This window comes from Bacillus rossius, chromosome 17, assembly GCF_032445375.1.
Source record: "Bacillus rossius redtenbacheri isolate Brsri chromosome 17, Brsri_v3, whole genome shotgun sequence".
NCBI classification, from domain to species: domain Eukaryota; kingdom Metazoa; phylum Arthropoda; class Insecta; order Phasmatodea; family Bacillidae; genus Bacillus; species Bacillus rossius.
Window position 1 is genome coordinate 28466426 of NC_086344.1, and position 24104 is coordinate 28490529.

Consider the following 24104-nt stretch of genomic DNA (forward strand, 5'->3'; position numbering starts at 1 on the left):
ATACATTATTGGTAACATTTAATGGTATTCTCTATACTTAAATGTGATGTCGATATTGCCAGTGTGCAATAATTTATGTCATGTCGATATTGCCGATATGAATGAAATGTTAATATAAATTAACTGATCAATATCGCCGTCAGCAATATCCAGATGTACACGAATTGTTGAATATTTAGATACATCTTCCATGTTCGCTTGGACTCAACACCCAAAAAAAAAAAAAAAAATCGTTCGTTTTAAGAACATCCCAGAGCTTCACGCCATTAGAGTTCAAGTGTTATCTGCCATCGGCAGAGACCGGAAAAATTCGCGATTTCAATGACCTGTAGGATATATTTCATGATCCTCTATGCACGCGGGAGAATTACATTTGCTCATTGGCTACTGACTCGTAACACCTATTAACTGGGGACGCTAGTGATTCGATACTTCTTTTGTTAAAATGTTTTCTCATTGGCCGAGTATCGTTCAGCCAAACTGTGGCCCGATCACTGATGCAGTAAAAAGGCAAACGATTTTTGGATTCTAGCCTATCACGAAATGAATCCGCGAATTTTTCCGGTCTCTAGTTATAAGTTAAAACTCTGTAGCATCGTCTGTGTTTCGTGATTGGGTGAATTTCTTTCAGGCGCATGTCGATTGTTACATCAATCTCAAACAATTCATCACGGAAGCAAACGCATCCTGAGTGGCTCGGTCAAATAAGGCAACGACTTCTCTCGCAGACGGCCGCCAATCACAAGGGAGAAACTACTGTTGCGGGTGTACCTTGCTGCAGTCTAGTAGGCTTTAAGATTTATTCGCGAAAAATGCCTGCCCCTAGTTATCTGCCATCGGAGACTGGTTCCATTGTGGTTCCAACACATTTTCTTTTGCGCCATTTTTATTCGGGGCGCTGAGTGAAGATCATCGGCAACTTCGAGGTGAACCGACAAGTCGACACGGTTCACGGACAGTGATCTTCGGATGGACACCGCGAGATCATGCATGCCCCGGGATCCTCACCGACTCTGTGCTGGTTGTTATTGTGATCGGGCGTTAATATTTAGGGGCGTTATTTTACAGAAATTTCAGATGCGGAAATTCATAATGCATTAGTCTAGAGACATGCAAAATTCGCGGATTAATTTCGCGATATGCTAGCATCAAAACAACTATACCTTCGTACCGCTTCTGCGTTTGGCCCACATTTTATCCGGGGGGACTGTGAGCCAATGGGAAACACTAAACCAAGAAAATGCCGAATTACGGGCAGCCTAGTTGAGACGTCTCACGCGTCAGTAGCCAATGAACAGGTGTCATTTCCGCGAGTATTTAAAGGACTGTGGAGTCTATCCTAGAGGTCAATGAATCCGCGAATTTTTCAGGTCTCTGTGCATTACGTGTTTCGAAACTGCAACTTAGGCTCCGTTTTACAATGGCACGGAAACGAATCTCCCGGAAGTGACTCTGTTGTGTCTGCTTCTTACACAAATCACGAACGTAACAAACGGCAATATTGTATTTCAAGGTTTTCGAAAAATAAATTTAATTAAAAAAATAATTACGCGACGGATTGAATCATAGGCGGGATTTAAAAAATAATAATAAAAGTAAACAACAAAATATATAATAATAGAACACTAGATATTCTTGTACATGAAACAATTTTAAAGCATTTGGATCATAAACAAACGTGCCTAACCACCGCAGAGACAAGTACTCTGCTTCTATTGGTCGCACGGGGCAACAACGTAAACGGAAGAGCTCAGCATTGCCGAGCTAATACGTAGGTACTGGTCCGTCTTCGTCTGCGTACCGTTGTAGAACGGGCCTTGCTACACTGATCAACCATTTCTCACGTGAAATACTCGTATTTGATGTGTTTGAAATTCATGGTGTTTTTTTTGTAATGCTTTAATAAGGCTTTATTTTTTTTTTCGGGCGAATTATTTTCAATTTTAAATACAGGGACTTTTTTTTAAGCCGAAACCTGTTTATATTTCAGACTGATTTGATTTATATTAACTATTAAATATAGGTATGTGTTTTGAAAAATTATTTATATTATAACTCAACAGATGAGGCAGCGGCTGCATATGCTGATTTCTGTCTTTTGGGAAAAGTATTAATCATTGGCTCATCCTGTCACAATCGTATGTAGCGACTTCGTATCGTTTCAGCCCACCAATAGAAACGCACCCAAAAATTCTCCGTCACTGCTGCTGCCTGATATCGCAGGTTGGAAGTGTACGAACGTCGATTCACGCAAGCAAAAGGTCGTGCAGTCCCAAAAATGTGATGGCGCAACGTTTGGAGAAATGATCCGAAGATCGATATTCGGCCGAGATCACTGGATCGGCGATCGAAGAGAAGACTGGTACTAAACTGGCCGGTACACATTTTCCAACATTCCCCTCTTTTGAGGATTTAACCACCCCCCCCCCTTTCCCCCACAAGATTTGCACCCTGTCCCTGGGTATCGGTGCCGGCTAAGTACCGTGCCAAAGATGAAAAAAGTTCGGACTTGGACGCCAGACCAAGTGGGAGATACGCACGGAATGGAAAATTTCGCGGCTTTATTTATCGATAGGCTGGAATTAAAATCACATGTTCTTACTTTTGAGCTCATTGGACGACTCTGGGCCCATGAGAAACACTCAACCGATGAAGTATCAAATCACAGGAAAAACCAGTTGATACAACTCACAAGTCAGAGAACAAAATGAACTGGCATTAGCTGCCCGAGTATACAAAGGATGAATTTTAATGAATCTTAATGAACTGTAATGAAATGGAATTAATTGTAATGCAATGTAATGAGCTGTAATGAACTGTAATTAACTTTAATGAATTGGAATGTATTATAATGAATGGGAATGTATTGTAATGAATTGGAATGTATTATAACGAATTGTAATGTATTATAATGAATTGGAATGCATTGGAATGAATTGGAATGAATTGAAATGAATTGGAGTGTATTGTAATGAATTTGAATGTATTATAACGAATTTCAATGTATTATAATGAATTGGAATGTATTATAACGAATTGGAATGTATTATAATGAATTGGAATGTATTGGAATGAATTGGAATGTATTGGAATGAATTGGAATGTATTGAAATGATTGGAATGTATTATAGCGAATTGGAATGTATTATAATGAATTGGAATCTATTATAATGAATTGGAATGAATTTTAATGAATTGGAATGCATTACGATGAATTAGAATGTATTATGATAAAATGGAATGAATTGTAATAGACTGTAATGAGTTGTAATGAATGGAACTGTCTTCGAAACAGCGGATCCCCCCCAGCCCCAGGAGACACGGAAGGTGCTGCTACTCACGGTGGTGTTGGTGCTGCCGGAACTGGCGCGGTGGCGATGGTGCTTGCCCGCCGCCCCCGCCGCCCCCGCCGCCCCCGCCGCCGCCGCCGCCGACGACAGCTTGGTCTCGGGCGGCCCGCCGCCGTTGCGCACGTTGATCTCCAGGTAGCTGTGCGTCTCCAGGTGCGACTGGGCGCGCCGCTCCTCCAGCACGATCCTGCGAGCCGCGCGGAAGATCTTGTAGTAGACGACGATCATGACGCTGAGCGGGATGTAGAACGACCCTAAGGTGGCGTAGATCTGGTAGCCGAAGTTCTGGTAGACGAAGCACTGCTGCGGCCCGGAGCCGTCGCTGGGCCCGTGCTCGTTGCCCAGGATCAGCAGCGGAGGAAGGCTGATGCAGGCTGCGCCCAGCCACACCAGAGACACGCACAGGATCATGCGGCGAGGGGTGCGCTTGACGCCGTACTCCAAGGGCTTGGTGATGGCGTAGTAGCGGTCCACGGAGATCATGCACAGGTTGAGGATCGACGCGGTGCAGGAGAGCACGTCGAAAGACACCCACAGGTCGCAGACGACGTCGCCGAAGCTCCAGCGGCCCAGCACCTCGTAGAGCAGCGCCATGGGCATCACCAAGGTGGCGACGCACAGGTCGGACACGGCGAGGGACACCAGCAGGTAGTTGCAGGGCCGGCGCAGCTTGCGCACCAGGAACACCGCCACGCAGACGAGGATGTTGCCGACGACGGTGCCCACGATGACGCAGAGGAGGACGAGCACGATGAAGACGGAGGCGACGGGGCCGTAGGGGGCGTCCGGCCCGGGGAACCACGGCTCGTCCTCCCCGGAGCTGGCATTCGCCTCCATGCGCGCCCTCCGGCGAGGCCGTCTAGCGCCGCCGGGACCCCGGGTCCATGCGCGCCGGGGCCTGGAACAACCACCGCACAAGTCACTCCGTCAGCTCCGGCCCTCCCTCGCACTCCGTCAGCCTTACAGGGTTTTAAAAAAAAAGAAAGAGCGAAGACTGAATAACTCTGTCAGCCTGGGATGTAGCTCCGGCCCTCCCTTATGGGAGCAAACACTGAATAACTCACTCCGTCAGCCTTACAGGATTAAAAAAAAAAAAGAAACAGCGATGACTGAATTACTACGTCAGCCTGGGACGCACTCCGTCAGCCTTATAGGATTTTTAAAAAAAAGAAAGAGCGAAGACTGAATAACTCTGTCAGCCTGGGACGCAGCTCCGACCCTCCCTCACACTGGAAAACTAGGGACCGGAAAATTTCGCGGATTCAGTGACCTCTAGGATAGCCTCCATTATCCTCTGCATTTCTCAAGTAAACACGCGTGTTCAATTGGGTACTAAATTGTGAGGCGTCTCCACTGGGTAGCTTGTGATTTCGACGCTTCTTTGTACCAATAGTCTCTCATTGGCCCAGAGAGCTCCAGTTAAACTGCGAGCCAATAGCATAACCAGCAGAATTGTACACGTGTTTGAATTTCAGCCTATCACGGAGTGAATCCGCGAATTTTTTCCGGTCTCTATCGATAAATCACTCCGTCAGCCTTACAGGATTAAAAAAAAAGAAAGAGCGAAGACTGAATAAATCCGTCAGCCTGGGACGTAGTTCCTGCCCCCCCTCACAGGAGCAAACACTGAATAACTCACTCCGTCAGCCTTACAGGATTAAAAAAAAAGAAAGAGCGAAGACTGAAAAACTCCGTCAGCCTGGGACGTAGCTCCGGCCCTCTTTCACAGGAGCAAACACTGAATAACTCGCTCCGTCAGCCTTACTGGATTTAAAAAAAAGATAGAGCGAAGACTGAATGACTCCGTCAGCCTGGGACACAGCTCCGGCCCTCCATAACGGGAGCAAACGCTGAATAGCTCACTCCGTCAGCATTAAAGAATTAAAAAAAGAAATAGCGAAGACTGAATAACTCAGTCAGCCTGGGACATAACTGCGACCCTTTATTATGGGAGCAAAGACTGAATAACTCACTCCGTCAGCCTTACAGGATTAAAAAAAAAGAAAGAGCGAAGACTGAATAACTCCGTCAGCCTGGGACGTAGCTCCGGCCCTCTTTCACAGGAGCAAACACTGAATAACTCACTCCGTCAGCCTTACTGGATTTAAAAAAAAGATAGAGCGAAGACTGAATGACTCCGTCAGCCTGGGACACAGCTCCGGCCCTCCATAACGGGAGCAAACGCTGAATAGCTCACTCCGTCAGCATTAAAGAATTAAAAAAAAAGAAATAGCGAAGACTGAATAACTCAGTCAGCCTGGGACATAACTGCGACCCTTTATCATGGGAGCAAAGACTGAATAACTCACTCCGTCAGCCTTACAGGATTTAAAAAAAAAAAAGAAATAGCGAAGACTAATAACTCCGTCAGCCTGGAACGTATTTCCGGCCCTCCCTCACAGGAGCAAACAACGAATAACAATATTACAGCAACTCAACACTATGCAAGGTCGAACAGAGATTATTTTGGAAGGATTAATATTTTAATCCTCAATCGCTTACATAAACGTATTTTCCTCAATATTTATAGCCCGTCATGCCTCATGCATAGAAACTTCAGGAATTAATTTTTTTTTTTTTTGGCTGGTTTGCACACATATTTTTTTAAGTTTGTATCTCATACAAACTTGACTAATTTTTTTATAAAATGGTTTAACAGCATACAATTGAATTAACAACAAAGCGTTTAAAAACTATTGAATACGGACCGAAATATAAAATGTACAGTTTTCTGTAAATGGAATTATATGTGACAAACCATTTTTTTTAAAATTCAATTACAAAGAAAACTTACTCGTAAAAACAAATCGTGTTGCCTTACTGGACACCCTCCTTCACAAAAGCCTGGCTACGGGCTAGGCGCCAACAGAACACTCATCTGTTCACAGATGACAACAGTGTGCTTTTGTTCTTTGTGTAAATCCAGTTCCAGCTCTCCCTGAATGACTTTACAGTTTTAACTGCGCACTATATAAGCATTAATTTAAAAAAATTGGCTGTCTGTAAAGTCGGTTTACGGACGATAGTTTAACGTGACAACGTAATAACAAAACATTGATGAAATGATTGCATACTTTTATAATAAAATTGAATCATTTTTATTGAATTATCACTATTTTGTATGGATACAAAGAAGGAGTGAAATGAAATCTACAATTTAATTGATAAATTTACTTTTATTTGCACTCATTAATTCAAATATGTTTATTACGTTAACGAACAGATTATTTTAACTATAACTTTTATACATGTTTGCTATTTAACTTCTTCCAATCTGTGTTATTCTGTTAAGGATAGGACGATGATAGGAAAAGTAGGAAACTAATGGGAGTGTTTCAATTTTATTTTGCCTCGATAAAGTCAAATGATGGTTGTTCCAATCGAGTGGAAGAGAGATAGATGCGGCGCAAGCGTATAATGAGCGTAACGGGACAATGTGCGTAACGGGACACTTTTTCGTGCGTGCAGCCGGCGTCCATCGTTTTATTAAACGTTGTCACGTCAAAAATTAATTATTTACAATCATTGATTTTTCGATTATATATAATAAAAATAATGCTTAATTGAAAAATCTATCTAAATATAGAAAACTATGTGTCGATTTTCGTGAGAAAAACTCAGTATTTCTTCGAAAAAATTTTTTGTCACACATGCAAAAAATAACCATAGCCATGTGTTGTACAAAATTTTTCATTAAGTATTACGAACTATTTCCAGTATACGTATATGTAGACTTTTGATAGTCCAGCATCAGTGAGACATGTAGGGACTAAGCAAACCAAAGCGAAGAACCTATATTTTTTTTAGCAACGGTCGGAAACGTTAGGTTTGGAATCGTTACGAAGTGATAAGTGTTTCCTCAGCAGAAATTAGCATTGATTGACAGCGAATTTCGTTTTGGCCTGAAATTGTATTCGAATGCTTATTCTCACGTTTCTGAAACACAGGTGAGAAAAAAAAATCGGTACATTTACAAAAGACTCCTTTGAAATAAAGTTTCGAAATTTTTTTTCTAATACTACAGGAAAGATGTTGTAACTTTGTAGAATACATGACTGTGGTTATTTTAGCAAATATTAAATACGTATTTTTGAGAAAATGCTGAGTATTTCGTACGAAATTTGGGAAATAATTTTATATTCTCATTGATGTTTCAATCAAGCATATTTTTAAACTATGAAAATTGTAATCGCATATTGAATAATGACACTTTATTTTGTGGCAGTTTGCTTATGAACGTACGCGGTTAATACTGTATGGTTTACAAAAGACTTTAACTATTGGAGGTATTGAAACAACACAGAGCATAAATGCCCGGGAAAAATCTGAACACTACTGTGAAGCGATTACAATGGTTTTCCTGTAAATGTAAAAATTTATGATAATCTGTAATTTTGCATAGTGAGCGCAAAATGCAGTAATTATTATCACTACCACGACATTTCACAACCATTACAGAATACTCGATGAATATATGTTGAAAATTTTTTGTCAGAAAACAAATGCAAGGTAGTTATCGAATAGTAATATATATTTTTTAATGTCGCCTGAATAAAAGTAATGACGTTAAATTGAATAAAAAATATGGGGTGTGGCTGTGTCATGGACACGGCCGTGTGTTGTACGTGAATACGTGTACGTAACAGGTGATATTTTCTATACAAAATATAAAATACGCTATTTATTATTTTAACAACGTATATATTCACTGTAACTATTTTACACTAATATTTTATATGCGCAATAGATAGATTTTGACGAGAGCTGACAATTGAAACTCAAACGAACGTCGCATCTTCTCCGAGTCAAACGTCATACTAAATGGAAATTTCGAAACGCAGCAAAATGACTTTAAAATGGTGGCGCTTCCCCCTCCACCGCGCGCGATGCGTCACAGTCCCCACTTAGCGTAACGAATTCTTCGATCCTTTAGCTATCCAGTGGTGTAATTAAATTTCGGATGGAGATGATAGATATGTAGCTGCAAACACCAAACTGTATCCCCCGATTTTGTTATCATTTGTTTTTTTTTTAAAATTGCCCTCCCACTATGGAAGCAATTTTTAAGACGTATTCACGTCAAAAATAAGCATTGAGTGTGTTGACCTAGCTTTAAGGGTGTGTTCCTGCTCTGTCCTCGTGGGTCAGTTGGTATCTCTGGAGTGAGCGGCGGTCTGCGGAGGCGTGGTTGGCACGCCTGGCCACGCCCTGATGCATAGTCGCCCGTCGCAGCTCGTATTTTACCTGCGGAGAGAGCAGGGTCGGATTCAGAGGTCTGGAGGCCTCGGGGCAACAGAGGAGCGGAGGCCCCCTGGCCCCAAATTATTTTACAAATAAAATGAACAATTTTTTTCAGTCGAGTTTTCCAATAAATTATTTATTGTGAAATCAAGTAGATTCTCTTAGTATTTAAAAAAAAACATACATAAATATAATCGGAGACAAGAATTATATAAAAATTAAATTTTAGTGTTAATTAATATTTCTGTTGATATTTAACAATAATATAATCGTGTATGTACAAAGTGCTGTAGGTAAAGGTAAAACAGCGAAAAAAGAATATCAAAGGAAAATATGTTTACTAGTGTTTACTTGTCGGAATTTGAAAGATTTTTTTTTCCGAAGTCTCTATTGTGGGGGCCCGGGGGCTTTCGCCCCGGTTGCCCTCCCCTAAATCCGGCCCTGAGAGAGAGTCTCATAACCTTGCGACCCGCTATCGCAGTACCCAAACCGTTCCCTCCGGCACGCACGGTACTGGCGTGATACAGAGTACCGCGAGGTAACCTCACTGCAGATACGTTTCAGAAGACAAAAAAAAAAACAACAACATCGGATTGAAATATTGAAACAATGGTGCGACAAAGAATATATCGTGGGCTTAGTGGAAAAAGTTGGTAAGTCCACTTTTTTGTGAAAATGAGTTAACTTCACAGATGAAGTTGTAACGGCAATATCTTCCCCAAGAAAACGTTTGGAAGTCCAAATAATGAATGATTGTGGACGTTTTCTTCTAGCTTTATTTCGGCAAGTCCATTATAACGCTATTCTAGGCAAGCAAAACTTGGTCAGTGAACTAACAGTCTTTTTCCAGAAATTGGACTTACAGACTTTTTCCACTAAGCCCACGATATATACATATATATGTATAAATATATATGTATAAATATATATGTATATATGTATATATAAACATATATATCTGGTTTTAATTTTTGCTGTCCCTTAGACCCACAGACTTTCGTCTACTCCAAAATTTTCATGTATGTGTATGTAATATTTACGTGGACACAATTACTTCTGTGATCCTGCCCAAACTTATGCTAGACTGGAAAATAAAAAAATAGGGAATGAAAGTCTCGGTCTAGTTTGCTAATGGACAAAATCTGTTCAAAAACGTGGGAACGAATTTTTGCAAAAAAAACAAAAATTTTAATGACTCCCCTAATATAAAATATTTTTAAAACCATTTAAAGTTGTTATACCTCTTGAGATGACTGATAAGTAAGAAAAGCTTTTGTTTGAAAGGTTATTTTTAATACTGCCAAAAATTTGCTCAAAATGTGGATAAAAAAAACATTACTCCCTTAGTAGAAACAGTAGCAATTTGGTTCACAGTAATTGTAAACGTTCTAAATACTATAGTTCGCAACAATTTTTGATAAGACTAACCCCTACTCCAAGGAGTGATTAAAATGATGAGGCAAAAAAGAAATCTCATTATTTCTTCGTGAACACAATAACGTGCCTTTCTCAATAAGTTGAAAATCTGGTAAATATTAACACAATTTTTCTCTCATTTTATTTTAATAACTACATCCCTTATTGCAAGGGACGAATAATTTGTTTAGGATGCGATGTACCTATTCATGGGAGTTTTCACTTGTGACATAGCGCAGAATCGACTTACCTGAGCAAATGTCAAGCTTTTGACAATGTAATTCTTACAGAGAAAATTCTATATTCTCTACGAAAACGCTGACTGCATTGATTACACTGACTGAAAACATTTTGGTAGCGTGGAATGTGAGAGAATGTGTTACCGATAATTCAGGAATATTCGAGAACATAATATGAGGTGTTTTTTTTTTTTAATGAAAAGTTTTCTATAACATTCCAAAAATTTCATTAATGCTTTATTGGTTTAGACCCGAAAAATTCACTCAATCATTTCGTGATGTGCTGAAATTCAAATAATCATGCTTTCGCGCTGTTTCTGTTATATTTGTTCGTTGCTAATCTGTCGGACCGTGGGCCAATAAGATAACAGTCTATCGATCAAAAGAAGTGGCGGAAACACGAGTCACCTAGTTGAGACGCCCCAAAAGTCATGAGCTAATGAGCTGGTGACATATGCCCGAGTAGGATAGTAGAGCATCTCCAAAAGCGAATTTTTCCTGTCCCTATTCATTAGAAATACTAGCATCTGCCCGCGAATTCGTATGCGTTGACTTTATAATTGGGTCCAGAGGAAAATGAAAAATGTGGAAATAATAAAAAAAATAATTAGATAAAAAAACTTTACTCGTCATATCGTATTTTTATTTTTTATTTGATTCACATATTTCATGTTGATATACTCCTCTGGACCAGTGGTTCCCAAACTTTTTCAGCTGGCGACCCACCTTTCCTTATAAGAATACCTCCACGGTCTATCGGTCCATGGTGGAGTAAAAAACCTTATTTGTATCGTATCCCTTACCATCAAATATGTATATACCTATAAATGTATTTTTTAAATACCGATTGATTATTGATAAACAATTTGTGTTCTGCTTAGAAAATGGTTGACAAAATATAATCACTTCGTGGCATAACATTTATTTATTTAATTAATATTTGCGCACAATTTGATTTGTTTCGATTTTTTCTTATCTTTTATGATGGTTTATTAGATGGTTTCTGATAGTTTTAGGATCGAGTTGCGACCCACCATTTGGGAACCGCTGCTCTAGACGAAATTGTACGATTTATTATTTTCCTCCAATAAGTGTAAGTTTTGAGCATTGGATAATCTTGAGCAAACGACATAAATCTTAAACGTGAGAATCACGGGATGGCCAAATTAATTCCGGCCACTTTCAGCTTTTGGCCCTGGGATTTATTAATTTTTCAATGTAAACGCGAACTTTACGGTAAATTCTAGCTATCTTAAGTTGATATGGTAAATTACTTGGGACAGTATGGATTCGGGGAATCAATACGCTCTTTCCTTTAGCTTCTCCGTTAAGAAAAGTGGCCTTTACGATGTTGTAGAGTTTCGGATCGAGGTCACAATTAAGGAGAAACTCAAAAAGGTTTTCGACAAGCGTAAGCGCGAGTACTGCTTTTATTTCTCGCTTGCAGCGTCACCTACGTAAAATAACGATTAGTAGAGAGTAAACTTTATTTGGCAACAGGATGGAGTCCCTCCCCATTGGAATCTCTTCGTACGAGAGTGGTTGAACGTCGAAGTCCCTGACCGTTGGATTGGTCGTAATGGTCGAGACGACAGAGGTATTTTTTTCACTGGGCTCCTCCTTCACCTGACATAACGCCATGCGATTTTTTTTTCTTTGGGGATTTATGAAAGATCGTGTCTACGTTCCGCCGCTAAATTACGATTCGCCAAGAGTTGAGTCACAGAATTGAAGAGGCTATTGCTTCCATCACTCCGGACTTGTTTACCAAAGTTTGGGAAGATTTGGACCTTAGGTTGGATGTGTGCCGTATAACTAAAGATGCGCATATTTAACATTTGCAAGAAAAATCTAGGTCAGTTTTCCTTCAGTTTGATGTATGGTTTGTTGTAAATAGTCTAATTATTTTTTTTAATATAGCCTATCTGTGAATCTGGGACGTTTTTTTTTCATGGACATTCTGTACAACAATACTGTTGTCGGTAAGGTTGAAACCAAAATGGTTACGTAACCATCACGTGCGTTAGAAGCGAAACTTCACAATTCAACTATTCACTTAAATGTTAAAACCAAACAGTAGAGTAAACGACGTGACGTTAAACAATAATAAACTGCAAAAAATATTAAAGTAGTCCGAATCTCTACTTTTAAGTCTTTATTTTTCCTCACCCTTTTCTCTAGCTACGAGAATTTCACTCCTTGACGTTGCACTTTTCGTTACGTTCCGACGAGTCCTCGCATCGACCAACTTTGCCGGCTGACTTCAAATTTTTTTTTTTATTATTTAAGTGGCACAGTCCCTTTAAATATATTTTCTGAAATCACGCCACCACTTTAAGTTTCTGTTTTGTTTGTGCGGAAGAGGGAGGGGTGTGGTATCAGCTTCTTCATTTAATTTGCAGTGTTTACAAAAGGGAAGGGGTGAACTGTGGAGAGGAGAAGTTAGCTCGAGGGGGGGGGGGGGGGGATAGCCACACAGACGGTGCAAGCAGAGAACCTTAATTAATGAATCCATTTTTTTTTTCGTCCAGATGGCGTGGTGCGCCACTTTCTCATCAGCGCTGGAGGGCAAAGCAAACAAAGCCAATTTATTGGGGGGAACCACGTTTGCTGCGTTTAAAAAAAAAGACTTTATGGAAGGGTGGGGGGGGGGGGGTAGCCTTTGATGAGACACTTGGGTACGAGGGTTAGAGTGAGAGGGGGGGAAATAGGTGGGGGAGAGAAGGAGTTGGGTGTGGGGGGAAAAACAATACCACACGCAATCACTTTAAAACATGGGCTTATCAGCCAGCCTAAGCAATCACATGTCTGGACAAAAGCCAGTCAGTTGCATAGACACAAACCAAAATAACCAGGTTGAAAGATCTAGGTGTTAATTAATTTAATTTTTTTTACTAGACGTGTTTAATTTTATTTTATCTATTTTTTTTAACACACGATAAAAGTTAAGTCACGGACGGCTTTGGCTTAAACCTAACCACAGAAAATATATTTCTTTATTTATTTTACTAATTAAAAACCGATAAAAAATCGAAAAAAATTAAACAATACTAATTTAAAAAGTCATTAAACTAAGAAATTAGATCCCATTAAGTAAACTTATTATTAATAAATCAGCTGATTTAATTATTGCTAGAAAACGAGTATGGTGAAATACATAAACAAAATAAGGATTGTATATAATTTACAAGAAGTAAATAGAATCTATTTGAATATATTTGTTATCAACTTTAGGTGTTAAACAATTAAACCCGCCCCCCCCCCCCCCCTAAAAAATTCAATATCCACACACTTACAAAGGTTTATTCATTTTCGAAACATCGCATGAATAAAGGAAGTCAAAAACCTATTGATTTTTATATTGATATATTTATAATATATTATAATATATAATATAATATAATATAATATAATATATAATATAATATAATATATAATATAATATATTATAATATAATATATTTATAATACGGGACAGATTCATGCAAAGTAAATATAATTGCTCTTAGTTCCTGGGTTGTAGCGCAATAACATCAGACTTTCTCCTACTTTTTCTTTACCTTCTGCACGTAGACTCCCGTTGCAAAGCACGGGCACATCGACTAGTAAAAACACATATTTCATTGGAACCCCTAAAGTTTATAATGTCTAGCAGCTACAAATAGTTTTATCTCGGAACTCAGTGAAGTTTGGTATTAAAATGGTTCCTGTGATTGACTACATCAGTATTATTACTGTCAGTAGAAACTGTCTCACGTTATTTGGATATCACTTAATGTGCTCTTCGCTTTAACAAAAGTAAATTTCATACGCGTAACCAAATTAAATTGTGGAATAATCCAAAGCCAGCGGCCAACACATACTTCTAAAATCTGAACTCTAGATGTAGTCTGCGGCGAACGATGAGAATGTCATTGAAACTATAGATCTCAAAAACTCAGAGTAAGAAAATTAGTTAGTTGAAGTTTATGAATGAGTGTCTGCTGGATTTACAAATGTAAGCAAATAAACGTGTCTTTATCTTTCACGCTAGCTTATATTAAAAGTTAAGTAAGCGAACAGAAAGTCTAAACAAAAAAATCATTTATGGTGTTTGGAACTGCGTGCGCAAATTGTTGGTTTTGATATTTGGTCACTGCGTGGATCACATAAATGCGTTATGGCATAAAAAAGCACTGAAGCCAACATGTCGTTTTGTTCCGGTTTAGCTGAGGTCACTAAGGGCGACACCAGCTCGCGTTTCACATTCATTTTCGCCTATACGCACCAGGCACCGAACTGGCGCCTTTGAGGGACTTCAAAGAGGTGACCATGTGATTTTAACATGGAATATCAAAGCTGAAGGCACTTTGCACTTCCATAGCCCAGCTACAATATTGTGTTTGTAATTTTCCATTTCCTAAAAACGTCCGTGAAAACACTCATTTTGGGCCTTTTCCACCTTAAAAATAATACGTGTGTCGAAGACGAAACCACGAAATGAAACTTGTATAGACGGTGCGATGAGTACACTCCACTTGCCCTGAAGTCATTCTACCTAAAATGAATTTCGGCTGAATGCCTGTTAGGTCGAATGACTTTTAGGGCAACTGACTTTTAGGCCAAGTGACTTTTAGGTCAAGTGATGTTTAGGATATATGACTTTTAGGGCAACTGACGTTTAGGCCAAGTGACTTTTAGGTCAAGTAACGTTTAGGAGATATGACTTTTAGGGCAAATAACCTTTAGGGAAACTGACTTTTAGGTCAAGAGACGTTTAGGAGATATGACTTTTAGGGCAAATGACCTTAAGGTCAAATGACTTTTAGGTAAAATGACTGAAGGGTTATTTTAAATTTTAGGTCAAGTGACGTAAAGGAGATATGACTTTTAGGGCAACTGACGTTTAGGCCAAGTGACTTTTAGGTCAAGTAACGTTTAGGAGATATGACTTTTAGGGCAACTGACGTTTAGGCCAAGTGACTTTTAGGTCAAGTAACGTTTAGGAGATATGACTTTTAGGGCAACTGACGTTTAGGCCAAGTGACTTTTAGGTCAAGTAACGTTTAGGAGATATGACTTTTAGGGCAAATAACCTTTAGGGAAACTGACTTTTAGGTCAAGAGACGTTTAGGAGATATGACTTTTAGGGCAAATGACCTTAAGGTCAAATGATTTTTAGGTAAAATGACTGAAGGATTATTTTAAATTTTAGGTAAAGTGACGTTTAGGAAATATGACTTTTAGGTCAAATGACGCGCACCGGGTGCGATAGCTTTTAAGTGATTTTCGTATTTAGGCACTTTCAGTCAATCTTTGGGCGGTTTGTTTATGGTGCGGTAACAAGTGGCAGCTGCGCACACCTTTGCCGTTAGGCGACCCAGCCTGAGGCGGCTAGCTTATGTGATGATATCCTCACCTCGGGATGATACAGACAGACAACGACACCAAAAGATAAGAAGGCACGGTTATCTGCCGGGAATCGAAGTTCAATCCGCCAGATTTGGGTTTGTTTGTGTGTGTAACATCTTAGATCTCGTTGTACGGTATTCGGTGGGAGTATTTCTTGAATGCGGCGGAAGTCAAGGGACGGAAATGTGTGGCAACCACGGTGCTGCCATCTGTGGCGGATATGGCGCGAACCAAAGTTCGCAAAGCCAAAGGGAAACTTTATAGAACTAACTTTTCGATGAATTTTAAAAAGAGGGGCACAGTGTGTTAATAAAATTCCTTGTGGTAATTCAAGACAAAAGCTGGAGTAAATCATTTTTTTTCAAGTCGTTTTAACATTTATCTGAGACGTATCGTTTTATAGTTTAAAATTTTCGGTCTGCAAATAGAATGATTTGAAAGTCGACGTACCTTCTCTGGCAGCGAATTCTAGCGGCAGGTGCAGAAACCACGTGTGATTCGCATCCAGGGATGTAGTTGAAAGCACAATTTGTGCATATTATTCACTCTCGGCATTATTTTAAAGAATTATACATTAAATTTCGTGTCCCAATGTTTATGTATTATAAATTTATTTGCAACATATTTAGCGAGTATTGAAAGACTCGCTCACATTATTACGGCATTTGTTGGGAGTAATTTCATGAATGCGACAGAGTTTATCTAAATATTTACAAAATACTGGGTGGAAAATAGTTTCAGATCTAGGAGTAATTTTGGTGTAAAATTATCCAACTTTTAGTCTCAATTAGTGGAGACCTGAAAAATTCGCGGGTTAATTTCGTGTTATGCTAAAATTCAAATAATTATACCTTATTGCTGCTTGTGCCATTGGTTCATTGTTAATCTGGAGGACTGAGGGCCAATTAGAGACCCTCACTCATAGAAGTGTCGAATCACAGGGCCACCCAGTCGAGACGACTCACAAGTCAGCAGCCAATGAACAGTTGGCATTTGCCCGAGTGTGTAGAGCAAATTGGAATCCATCCTGAGGGTCATTGAACCCGCGAAATTTTCCGGTCTCTATCAATTAGTCATCTAAGTTTTCAATCAGTGCAAATTTCTATGCACATTTTTCAAGTGAAAATCCCATTGTCGTTTATTGCGTATTGGGAAAATGCAGCACTTTAGGGCAGCTTCACTTAAACTTGCCCGAGAGCGAGGAGTGGGGCCTTCAATTGTTTATCCTTCCAATTTCCGCCAATTTTGTGCCTCACTCCTGACCGTTGCACTTTTTGTTACGTTTTATTTACTTGCTGTGAAAAATAAATCCACTTAAAAAAAATTTTCCCCACATTTTACTTAAATCTACAGACATAATCTAATAAAATTAATTTTTTTAGAACATAAAAGAAAAGAGACAAAATTATAATATCCACGAACGCGAGATATTCTGTGCTGACTCGATATCTGTGCACCTGAAGGTTTTCCCCTCCATTTACAATGTTTCTATTCTTGCATCAGCTGAGGTACAGGTGGCGCTTGTGCGATTTAGATAACACGCATTCCGCTGATAAAATATTTCCCTTCTTCTTATACATGCGATGTATCTTCTACATTTAGCGTGTCTCCTCTTCATGTAGCAGGGTACATCTAAATGAGCATTTACTTTCTGTCGCCAACACACGATTTCTGCCAATAGCGCAGTCCTTGTAATAAAATAAGATATGCTTGATCAAAACTTTCGTTTGTGGATACCGACTTGGCACCGAGATATAACGAGGCTGTTGCAGTTCTCTTTAAATGAGTTTTACGTTGAATAATATCTAAATATTTTTGACGTGACAACGTCTAATAAATCGATGAACACCGGTTGTATGCACGAAAAAGGGTCCCGTAACGCATACTTTCCCGTTACGCGGTGTCCCGTTACGCTCATTGTAAGCTTGCACAGCATCTATATCTCTTCCACTCGATTGGAACAACCATCGATTTGACTTTTTCGAGGCACATTAAACTTGAAAACATTCCCATTCGTTTCCTACTTTTCCTATCATCGTCCTATCCCTAACAGAATAACACAGATTCGAAGAAGTTAAATAGCAAACATGTATAAAAGTTATAGTTAAAATAATCTGTTCGTTAAAGTTACAAACATATTTGAGTGCAATTAAAAGTAAATTTATCAATTAAATTGTAGATTTCATTTCACTCTTTCTTTGTATCCAGACAAAATAGTGATAATTCAATAAAAATGATTCAATTTTATTCATAAAAGTATGCAATCATTTCATCAATTTTTTTTAGTGTTCCATGAGTGAAATTATTCAAAAAGTTTACTTTTGCACATAAAAAAACATAAGGGATATTTTCGGAATTGCGGTTTCGATAGTTTACAGTTTTCCGTGTGGCTTTACCTATTTAGCTAAATTTTTCTTTAAATGGAACAAAAATATTCATGTAAAATTACAGAAAATATTATATTTAAACATTTGCATGAAAACTACTGCATCGCTACAAAAAAAAAGAATTGTTCACAGTAACACTGTGTTCCGTTTCTTACCTGGGTATTTGTGTTTTGTATTGTCACAGTACCTTCAATAGTTAAAGTTAATTGTAAATCGTTCCCTGAATAGCTTTCCGGTATTAACCGCGTGCATTAATAAGGTTAATAAAACTAAAATTATTTAATATTCGGTTAATTTTTACATGGTTTAAAAAAAAATATTAAAAATTAAGAATTTATGGCAAATTTTTGAAAGAAAACCCAGTATGAATCTCGAGAAACGTATTTCATATCTTATGTAAAACTAACGATAGTCATGTGTTGAACAAAGCTACAATATCAATCTTGTAGTGTTACAATCTATTTCTTGCCAAAGGGCCTACAATCCTCCATATTAACAGTGAGCCAATAACGGAGCAGCATAATGTTATAGTTATTTCAATTTTAATATAAAACGAAGCTAAATCCACAAATCTTTCCTGTCTCCTCTCAAGAAGGGAAGCATTCTAAATTATTTCACATATAATATTTCGTGTTTTTGCATATGATGTTAATAAATTTATATGAGAACCATAATTTGTTGTTAATAAAAGTTTTTTTCTACCAAACTGTTCCTTTTAAAATGTTTATGAACTTAAATAAACATTTAAGTATATGTCAGTCCGATCATGTACAGAAAACATGAAATGAAATGAAGTTTTGCATTAAACGTTTGTATGTAGCCTCCTTCTTATCTCTTAATATTAGGAGTATAATTTTTATTGATTATATGAGTGATGAACTAAAAAGTTATGAGTTTTAATATAAAGGCTACATACAAACAGTTATCCGAAACTGTGTACTACCATACAGTATATTCTAAAACAGACATAAAAATTTCTCTTTACGTTTGTAAAAGGCTTTTATTAAGGTCTTGTTTGGTAAAAAAAAAAAATTAATAAACAATGAAATTTTAAAATGATACGATTTTTTTAGAATTAAAGTAAAAAGTCATGAAATTTTGAGGCAAATTAATTCAGGGTTCTAACCCTTTAAAACCCGCTGTGGACGATTTGATTTTCGGAGATTTCCGTTTTTTTGCTTCGCATTTTCCGTAGCTCGTGGAATAAACACAAAGATGTGGCCATGAAATTTCTTCAAGTTCCGGTTTAAAAATGTTCGTTCCTCCCGCAATAAACCACGGGCGTATGTTTTGTTTACGATCGGGACGCTGTACTTTATGAAGCCCTTATCCTCTTCCTTTTCCAGTTCGAAAATAGCCCGCCAATTTTGTATACAAAGCAATTTATTCCCATTGCTCGGTAACCACAAACGCAGGCCAGAGAGTTTAGAGTGATAGGTATCCGTTTTGCTGGGGATGAGAGGGATTTTTTTTAAACATAACTAAAACTAAGTGTATTTTGGAGGGGTCCGGGTTAGGGAGGGACAGGTGCGTCTCAGGCCGAAGCCTATATGCCTAGTCATGCTGGGATTAGCCATGCAGGAAGAGGGTAGCATGCATCATGTGCTAGGAGGGGATTGGCCAGCCATGGCAGCGATTGGCGCCATGACTAACTCCCGTCACTTTTAAATCTAGACTATAGCTAGATATAGGTTGGGCCCAGGTAAAACCTGCATAGACACAGGGAAAACCCTGGGCACATTCATGCGGGATGCAAATTGGCATGCATTACGTGTAGGAATTTACAGGAGACAGAGGATGGTCTGGATGAAGTGTTGGACAGAGTAGAAAAGAGTCTACCATGCGGGGGTTGGGCACTTGGACTCGTGGTCCGCTTTAAGAGAGCCACACCCGAACAGTTCGGAAGTTCTCCGAAGTTTGCCGAACGCTCGTTATATATTTATTGCGAGGATTTATATATGTTGAATATTTTTAAATAACGCTAACATAACGTAACCAATATTGTAATTTATTTACGACACCATAACCTAAATTAACTTGCCCTCCGAAAAAAAAACAACTATTATTTATTACACTCTCCGAATCGAACGTCAACAAACCTTTTACTTTGGTCCATTTCGGAACTGTTCGTTTTGTTCTTGTGGCCCTCACCCTTGTAAACTATTTGTTTAGCTGCGAGCCTTAGGCCAGCCATAATCAGGTTCATCCACTTATTGGTGATAGCGTAATAGTTTTGTAGTTTGGAAAGCAATTAAATGCCCACGAGGAGAAATTCCCAGTTTTTTTTTTGCAGAATTTCTCAAATAAAAATCACGATCTTCTTTGGCATTTTTTTTAAACAAAGAAAAATCTCAAACACACGCATTTTTTACTAACATAATATAAAACAATGTCGATGATTCCGATTGGTATTTTGAATTGCCATGAAAACCTGACGAAACATTTTTTGTACGAAAACCATAATTAAAAAATTGCATGACCCCTTGTTTGAACAACAAAGAGAAATTTTGATTTCGTGAAACTTAGTATTTTTTTTTGTATTAAGGGCCGTATTCCAAGACAAAAAAATAAGGGTTTAGGTGTTGAATATGCAATACCTGTACCCTAACCATATTCCAAGTGCACGATAGGACACGGCCAGTCCCTTATTTTTAGGGCACTGATTTTTGGTGTCCTTTCTGTTGCCGATTTGATCCATAACTGTATATATTTTTTTCCTTTTTAATGAACTTTAACAGAACTTTCACGATTAAAATTCCCCCCCCCTCCCCCTAATATCTTAAAAAACAGCAACATAAATATGGCCAAAAATTCATCGTTTGTTCTTGTACAACCTTAATTAAATACTTTATTTCACATTATAATTCCATAGTTTTAAAAAATAAGCTAAAATTACGATGGATTCCACGAAGTACAACTGTTTATAGCCTCGCACAAGTCCTCGTTTATTAAAACGGCTGCCGATCTGATACCTTACAGGGGTTCAGCTAGGGCACGTTTTGGAATATGACCCGAGAGTTAGGGTACGGCAGTGCATATTCGCTACCTTACTCAAACGTCTTGGAATACCGCCCTTAGTGGTTTAATGAAAACTGATATCAGTATAAACTATTGTTCGGTGTACGGTCCGCCGTAATCTGCGGTGTTTTCCGCCGACTATTGTGTTGCTTGTTCAACGACGACCATATTCGTCGTTGCGGATGCAGGGCCATGGAATCGAACGAAAAATATCGATACTGTACTCATGAGTAGTTACTAAAAAGAAAATATCTTTTTTTTATTAAAGTATCGTATGAAAATTATCGATACTGTACAAATGAGAAAATATCTAAAGAAAAGTATAATATTCATAAAAGTATCGAATTAAAACAATAAATTCCATATATGTACATGAGTAGTTTGTAAAGAAAATGAACACATTCATAAAATAATTGATACTTTAAGCTATTGATGATTTTTTTTTATAGATACTTGTGGTTTTTCACATTAACTAATTAAAAAAAGCAGAATTATTTACTAATTTTGGTAATAAAAATCTTAAAAAAACAATGACACGAAATAATTAAGCAGATTATCACTGAAATTGCGATACGGTTGTAAAATTCTAACCCATAATGAAGAAACGTTTATTTTTAAACTTTCCACACTTGCTCTGTACACAATCGCTGAAAAAAATTATTTTTCATAGTATTTTTGTATTGTGTGAAACTGACTCAGATTGCAACATTTTGGATATGTTTCCATTAGTTATACTAAAAATATAATAAATAATAAGTAAATATATCTAGACATTTCACACGTTCAAAGCAAAAAAAAAACTTACAAGGGTTAAATTTTCGATCAAAAATTACTGGTAGGCCTTTTGAAAGAAAACTGCTCGATACCTATAGGGACCGGAAAATTTAGCGAATTCAGTGACTTACAGGATAGACTCCAAGATCCTCTATGCACTCGGACAATTTAAATCCGCTTATTTGCTACTGACTCATGACACCTATTAACTAAAATGCTTTTGATTCGATACTTATTTCGTTGAGGATTATTCATTGGCTGAGAGTCCTTCAGACAACCTGTAATCCAATCACTGAAGCAGAAAAAAGTTAAACACATTTGGATTCTAGCCTATCGCGAAATGAAACCGCGAATTTTTCCGGTCTCTATCTATACCAAACGCTAACAATAGATTTTCCCTTTGCAGAGGTGACCGGCGTAAGGTAACGTATTATCGACCTGGCCGGTGTTGTAAAAAGAGATTTTTTTCCAAAGCGCTCCCGCAAAGTGAAACGGCGAAAAATTTGCTTTGGAGGCTCGCCAGACGGAAGTTTTTAGTTCCGTGGAATTTCATTTCGCGATGAATTCCCCTTCCCCCTTCCCAGCCCCGCAGCCTTCGCAAAACCCTTTTTTTTTTTTTTTCAATCCATTGCACAGAAATCGCAAACAGTGGGAAATAACTGTTCAATGCTGTCGTACATGAGACGTCCACGTTGTATATAATATATATACATATATATACATATATGTATATATACACACATATATACATATATATACATATATATACATATAAACATATATATACACACACACATATACATGTGTATGTGTGTGTTATCGTAATTTCCTAAAAGTGTTTACACGTCCAACACTTACTACGCGACTGAATTCAGGTACTCAATTTTTGTATGTACTTGCAATCTAGCGTAGGTTCATTTGCGCGATAAAATTATGTTTATCATGAAAGTACACATTCTCATAAAGGTACACTCCAGTACATCTCGGTGTTTACTAGAGCAGATATGAATTTTTGACCTCTACCATTGGCATCAGCCAGCTAAAGTATTTAATTTTTTTTTGCTGCAAATAAATAGGGTAGACCGGGGGAAATCGGGTCAATTTTTTTAAATTCCTGAAGAAGTATAAAACCAATATTAATTTACCATAAAATAATGTACAGTAATATCAGTCATTCATTTATGTACATATTTACATACAAACATTAGCCAATCTTCCTTACGAATTGACATTAAACTTGATAAAAGGAAAATGAAATGTTTTGACCCGATTTGGACAGAAGTGGGGTAAATCGGATCACAAGTGGGGCAAATCGGATCAACAGATTTTCTTTACTGTTTTGACAGACACATTCCGCATAAAAACTGTTTACACTGAAAAGCATTGACACAGCGCTCATGGTACCACATTTTACAATACTGGCACTGAATTCAGTCTCCAGCAGTGCAGCTTCTCATGTCTTTGTATGCAATTTTGCACATGTTGCAGAGAACATCTTCCTCATCATCCTGGCCTTCTTCCAAAATTTCCAACTCGGATGTGTTTTTAGTTTTTGTTCGCTTCTTCGTCTTCAGAGGTTCAATTTAGCTTTGCTTTGAACTTAATTTAACACCTGCTTCTTGCTTTTCAATTTCCTGGATTCCAACAATGTGCGATTCTCTTTTGACAGTAGCCTTAGAGAAGCAACAGTTTTTCGTTCACCTATTCTTTTTGGTGTTAATTTTTCCGGTGTTGGTAACAGGCATCTCACTTCTTCTGTGGTGCTCCTTCCACTTACATCTTTGGCAGTGAACTCGTAATTCTATATTTACATGGATAATATTTTCATTATTTTAACATGTCCTAAACTTCAATATTATTATAAGTACTTACAAATTTTAACTAAAGTTGAAGTCATGTGCCTTAAATTCATTTTTTCCACTTATTTAGAATAGGTCTTAACTTAAAAATTGAGAAAGAAGAATAAAGTGCTTCACAATATATATAGCAAATATATGAAGCGACCCGATTTCCCCACTGTATGCAGTGACTCGTTTTACCCCAACGGCAGCGACCCGAGTTACCCCATTTCGCACTTTTAAGAAAATAAAAATATTATAAATTCTGTCAAACATATAGAGCTTCAGTAATGCAGAAGAATGTTAATTGGGTACATATTTTCGTACTCCATTACTTAAACTACAATACTATTTCGAAATGCGAACGTAAAGGCTTATTTGAAACAAAATAAAACTTACATTGTTAAGAATTTTCCACTTCAGGACTACACAGGTTCGGGTTCATGTCGC

The 24104-nt window shown here is 38.0% G+C and overlaps 1 protein-coding gene across 3 annotated transcripts in view; it reads right to left on the minus strand.

Annotated features, from left to right (window-relative positions):
- The window catches only part of LOC134540832 (5-hydroxytryptamine receptor 1-like), a 347216-nt gene that overhangs the window by 284681 nt on the left and 38431 nt on the right, over positions 1-24104 (minus strand). For 2 of the 3 annotated variants that reach the window (XM_063383801.1, XM_063383799.1), the window contains exon 2: positions 3342-4248. In XM_063383801.1, the coding sequence (XP_063239871.1) occupies positions 3342-4187 (846 nt within the window). In that variant the 5' untranslated portion in view covers positions 4188-4248. Of the gene's footprint in view, positions 1-3341; positions 4249-8456; positions 8595-24104 lie in introns of all 3 variants that reach the window. The other variant, XM_063383800.1, reaches the window with a different exon arrangement.